Genomic DNA, 5,969 nt, shown 5'->3' with positions numbered 1-5,969 from the left:
CATTTGGTTGATTTTCTTGTATTGCCAAAATGTACTCGTCGGGAAAAGTTTCTTTTATCACATGGTTTCCCCCGCTTGACATTTTGCCTTCGATCCTTGAGAAATGATCGGCTACTTGATTGTTGCATCCCTTGCGATCAACTATCTCTAGATCGAATTCTTGTAAAAGAAGAACCCATCTGATAAGCCTCGGCTTAGCGTCGGTCTTTCTAAAGAGATATTTGATGGCAGAGTGGTCCGTATGCACGGTGACTTTGGTGCCAATCAAGTAGGATCGGAAACGATCGAATGCAAATACTACCGCAAGTAATTCTTTTTCGGTGGTGGTATAATTTAACTGGGCCTCCACCAAGGTTTTATTTGCATAGTAGATGGGGTGAAAAATCTTGTTTCGCTTTTGTCCCAAAACGGCACCTACGGCCCAGTCGCTTGCGTCACGCATAACCTCAAAAGGCATGGTGCAATCTGGGGCAACGACAATAGGTGCCGAGACAAGAGCTTTTTTAATAGTTTCAAAAGCTTTTTTACAATCGGAGGTAAATTCAAAAGTTTGATCGACATGCAACAAATTACATAAGGGTTTTGCAAATTTAGAAAAATCCTTAATAAATCTACGGTAAAAACCCGCATGTCCCAAAAAACTTCGAATGCCTTTAACCGAAGATGGTTCGGTTGCAATATAACCTCAATTTTTGCTTTATCAACCTCCAAACCATTCTTAGAAATCATGTGATCTAAAACAATTCCTTCTTGTACCATAAAATGGCATTTCTCCCAATTTAAAATTAAATCATGAGTTTCACATCTTTTCAAACTTTTTTTTAAATTGGCAAGACAATTTTCAAAAGATGTACCAATGACGGAAAAGTCATCCATAAACACTTCCATAGTATCCTCAATCATGTCTGAAAAAATTGACATCATGCACCGTTGAAAGGTCGCCGGTGCGTTACAAAGACCAAACGACATACGCCTAAAAGCAAAAGTTCCGAAAGGACAAGTGAAAGTTGTCTTCTCTTTGTCTTCGGGTGCTATGTGAATTTGGTTGTAACCCGAGTAACCATCCAAAAAGCAATAATATTTTTTTACGGCCAATCGATCTAGCATTTGGTCAATAAAGGGCAAAGGAAAATGGTCCTTTTTGGTTGCTAGATTCAATTGCCTATAGTCCATACAAATCCGCCATCCGGTGACGGTCCTAGTAGGGATGAGCTCGTTTTTTCGTTGGTGATAACCGTAGTTCCACCTTTCTTCGGTACACATTGCACCAGACTCGCCCATCCGCTACTGGAAATGGGATAAATAATACTCGCGTCTAACCACTTCAAGATTTCTTTCATCACAACTTCTTTCATAATGGGATTTAGTCTCCTTTACGGTTGCACCTTGCCAACTCTATTTTCTTCCAAGATAATCTTATGTTGGCAAAGGGAGGGATTAATTCCTCTAATATCTGCGATGGTCCAACTTATGGCTCTTTTGTGAGCTTTTAATACCTCTATCAACCTTAGCTCTTGCTCATTACTTAATTTCGAAGAAATAATTACGGGTAATTTTTTCTCCTCCATAAGATAAAAACATACTTAAGGTGACTAGGTAATGGCTTTAACTCCAAATCAGGGGCTTTCTCTATGGATGGTGGTTGGACAATTTTATCCTTAAAGTCAAGTTGCTCAAATGCCGCTAAATCTTCCAAATCTTCCATATCTTCCAACTCATCATTTTCTTCCAAAATATCCTCAAGATTTTTCCCATTGTGATTTTTGTAGGGAAAGTCAATCAAACTTATTTCTAGATCTTCACCTAAAGCAAATATGACTGAACAATCGCCTACCTCTCCATGAAACTTAAGAGAATTAAACACATTAAATTTAACTTCTTGATCACTAACTCTCATGGTCAACTCCCCCTTTTGAACATCAATTAAGGTTCTCCCGGTTGCAAGAAAAAGTCGTCCTAAGATGATGGGGACATTCTTGTCAGCTTCATAGTTCAAAACTAGAAAATCGGCCGGAAAAATAAATTTATCGACTTGGACCAAAATATCCTCAATTTTAGCTTTATGATACGCAATGGATCTATCGGCCAATTGTAAAGTCACGGTCGTTGGACGAACTTCACATATTCCTAGCTTGTTAAAAACTGACAATGGCATAAGATTAATGATTGCCCCCAAATCACATAGGGCGTGGCCTACTTCTTTTCCTCCTATCGAACACGGGATGGTAAAACTTCTCGGGTCTTTTAATTTGGGAGGAATTTTACAAGTAAGGAGCGCACTACATTCCTTGGTTAAAGCAACCGTTTCAAATTCGTTCAACCTCCTCTTTTTATGCAAAATGTCTTTTAAAAATTGAACATAACTTGGCATTTGCTCGAGAGCTTCTACCAAAGGTATGTTAATGTGGAGTTGTTTAAAGATGTCCTAAAACTTCTTAAACTGCTCATCCACATTTTTGCTTTTTATTCTTTCTGGAAAAGGTAAATTCTGCAAATCTGGAGTTGTTTGAACAAATCTGGTCGGTTGGACAGTGGGCACAATCTTCCCACTGTCGGGTTTTTCAATAGAGAGCTGCACATTACTGGAAGTTGAAACAGGGAATGTTTTCTAGACAGAAACAGGGACTGTTTTCTGGATAGAAACAGATTTTTGAGTTTCTTCCGTAGAAGGACTCAAAATTGGAAAATTTGACATATCAAAAGCACGTGAAACCTCGTTTTGATGTGTCGGTTCTTCGACGGTTTCACATATATCATCATTGACTTTTGAACTCTTCTCACTCAACACGGTCGCGGCTTTGATATGTTCTTTACCCTTAGGGGTTTTCGTGTCACTAGGCAAAGTTCCTAAAAGTCTACCCTTGAGATCAGCGACAAATTGGCCGAGTTGGGTTTCGAAACTCCTTAACGTTGCATTGGTTTGGTTTATAAAACCTTTAAGTAATGATTCGAGTGAACCATTACCGTCCGATGCATTTTGCCTACGCATGTATGAGTGTGAGGATTGTCCATTTTGGTAATTGTGCGAAGCACCTTGCCCATATCCCGGGGATTTTGTGGTCGATTTTGGACTTGAGTAACCCCGGGGGGTTGAAGTCCAGGATTTTCGGCCCAAGAAAAATTGGGGTGATTCCTCCAATTTGAATTATATGTGGGAGAAAATGGGCTATTTTCTAGCATGACTCCCAACATAATTCACCGAGACAGGGTTTCTGGGGCAATTCTCATAAAAATGGCCCTCACCGCAAAAGACACAAGATTCAGACATAGGTGGGTTGGACATAATGGATTGAACTTGATTATTCTCTCCATTCAAACGTTAATTGTTTTTAACCAAATTAGTTAAAGCTACAATTTGAGCATTTAAAGCAGAGATGGCATCAATTTCATGGATACCTGAAGCAGACTTAGAAACAACAGCACGAGAATTTGACCATTCCGTATTATTATTTGAAATTCATTACAGAATGTCATGTCCTTCATTGTAAGTCTTAGCTGTGAACGCTCCACCGGCCGTTGCGTCAAGAATAATTTTAGCGGAACTGGAGAGACCATTATAAAATGTCTCCAATTGAATGCAATGAGGGATTCCGTGGTGAGGACATTTCCGTAGAAGGTCCTTAAATCTCTCACATGCATCCGAAACCGCTTCATCTTCTTCTTGTCGAAACGTCATAATTTCATTTCTAATTTTTACATTCCTCGTCGGAGGAAAGTATTTTTCAGAAATTTTTCCGCCAAATCATTCCAAGTTAGGATCGAGTTTGGTGGTTGAGAATTTAGCCATGCTCTAGCTCTATCCTTCAATGTGTAAAGGAAAAACGTTAAGCGTAAGGCATCTTGTGTAACTCCGGGAATTTTAAAATGATCCGTTGTTTCGATAAAAGATTTTAAATGAGAGTGCGGAACTTCCGACGATTATTCCGCAAACTGGCCCATTGCGGAAATCATTTGGAACGGGTTTTGGTTCAAAAGTTGTGGCTGTCATTTCGGGCCTACCAATTCCCGCGGCCAACTGACCGAATTCGGGGGTTGCGTAGTCCCGTATGCCTCTATTATTATCATCGGCAATGTTAACCGTGGCCTCCCATGGAGGTGGATTATCCCCCATGGTTTGGTTACGATTATTTCTACMTCTTTTACGTCTCCTAATGGTTCTTTCTAGTTCAAGATCAAGAGGTAAAAATTCACCGTATTGTAGCCTTGGCTTACAACACGGGAAGTACGAGTGAAACAAAAGAACAAGGCTCAAATGGAAAATCAATATCTCAGGATAAAAATCACGTTACCTTTCCCCGGCAGCGGCGCCAAAAAATTGACAGGCTAGGATCGTTCGTGTTTTCCTAGTGGGCAGAATGTCCCCACAATGACGGTGCAAATGCACTATGACCGCTTGCAAGTAGTAAAATGGTACAAAGTACCGAGATCGTTCCCACAGAGAAAGGATGATTGAGATTTAGAGATTTTTCATGAACTTCTTGCACGAGTTTCGAGATGTACAAAAATAACTTTGGATTTTTGTTTATAAAAAGGCTGAAATAGGACCGATAGCTAATTAACACAATGAACTTCTAATATTAAATGATGGGCATGGGTGCAAGTGTTGCTTAAGATAAAATTAACAATAAAATGGTTAGACTTTTACGAGTTGTTTATAAAAGTTCCAATCTCTCGAAAGTGAACTTTTATAACCGGGCCTTATAAAAGTCCATAAGGTTTTTACGTTTACCACTTCGAGGCTTGCCGATCTAGCTAAAAAGTAAAAGGAATGCAAATTTCACCCAAATCTCTTTGTGATGAAAATACTTATAGCTTAACCCCTAGCTAGATGCATGCAAAATTCGCGTCTCCGCGTAATTATTCAAAGACCATCTCGAGTTCATTGTACATCACTTAAGCCGTATTTCGGATCCGCCCATCTCTGGGTCTAAGATCTAATATTAACACTTCAAAGTGATTATTTTATCCACGTTTTAAGCATCGTCTTAAGTGACCAAGTTACAAAGTGATAAAACATAAGATCACCCAAATATTATAAAAACATCCTAAGTTAAACTCACACCCACACCCATACAAGTAATTTAGCTAGACATAATAAAAGTAATTAAAGACTGAAATATAAATTGCATTAATGTAAAACTAAATTACGAGTACAAGGAAGTAAAATACTAGAAATTAAAGACAAGAAATTAAAGACATGAAATGAAAAAGCATTTATAAAGCATAATATTAATTACTAAAAGAGATGAGACAAATTTAGAGAGTAATGTCTACAAAAGATGGTGTTTGGCACCTCCCAAAATGGTTCTTGGCACACTTTAAAAAAGCTCTCCCAAGCTTCTTTATATAGGGGAGAGGCAAAGGGGGTGAAGGACACTCAATCATTACCCAAGGGTAATTAGTACTAGGTTAAAGAAAATACAAAAAAAAAAATACAATAAGGAAGACAGCTCATAACAGCTGGAGGAAAATATCTGGAGGAATCTTTAAGCTGCACGTTTCCCAATAAGCTTTAACAAGGCTGGAAGACTTCCCACAGTGGTGCCACAGTGGGCAGAGCTGTTAGAAAAATACAGATTTTTGGAATAATACCTCTTCCTTTGTGTTTCAACATCTTTTTAAAACTTTTTGGAATAAAAGACAAAAACAAGAAAATTAGGTATTTAAAAATAGCAAAAAAGGAAGGAAATAAATAGGAAATAACTCTTAAAAATAAGAGTTATCACTTATCCAGATAAACGTTTAATAAATGGCCCCTTAAACTTACATTAACCAATCATTTTTATAAATTTTAATTGTAAGTCACAGCAAAAAAAAAAAAAAAAACCAAGTTACATGCATAGCCTCCTGACCACAAAGGTCGTGTTCCGCCCCTAAATGAAAACACAATACACTTCATCATAAACAGGAATTCAAAATTTATGGAGCATTCTATCATATTGGTAGAGCTCAATGTTTATCCTACTTTG

The 5,969-nt window shown here is 38.1% G+C and overlaps 1 protein-coding gene and 1 non-coding gene across 2 annotated transcripts; one reads left to right on the top strand and one right to left on the bottom strand.

Moving 5' to 3' along the window:
- Positions 1-1,543: 1,543 nt before the first annotated feature.
- On the bottom strand, positions 1,544-2,371 carry LOC112499924. The gene has a single exon (XM_025103191.1). The coding sequence runs from the start codon at positions 2,369-2,371 to the stop codon at positions 1,544-1,546; it is 828 nt and encodes a 275-aa protein (XP_024958959.1).
- Positions 2,372-3,587: 1,216 nt separating this feature from the next.
- On the top strand, positions 3,588-3,694 carry LOC112501364. The gene has a single exon (XR_003067495.1). It is a non-coding gene; the product is annotated as a small nucleolar RNA R71 (small nucleolar RNA).
- The last annotated feature ends 2,275 nt before the right edge of the window (positions 3,695-5,969 follow it).

Source organism: Cynara cardunculus (genome assembly GCF_001531365.2).
Source record: "Cynara cardunculus var. scolymus isolate 2C chromosome LG 17, CcrdV1, whole genome shotgun sequence".
NCBI classification, from domain to species: Eukaryota; Viridiplantae; Streptophyta; class Magnoliopsida; order Asterales; family Asteraceae; genus Cynara; species Cynara cardunculus.
The sequence above is the reverse complement of the archived record's forward strand: the minus strand, read 5'-3'. Positions and strand labels throughout refer to the sequence as shown.

Excerpts from the sequence above, each read along its gene's own strand:
- LOC112499924 (XM_025103191.1), bottom strand. The coding sequence starts at position 2,371 with ATGCCAAGTTATGTTCAATTTTTAAAAGACATTTTGCATAAAAAGAGG.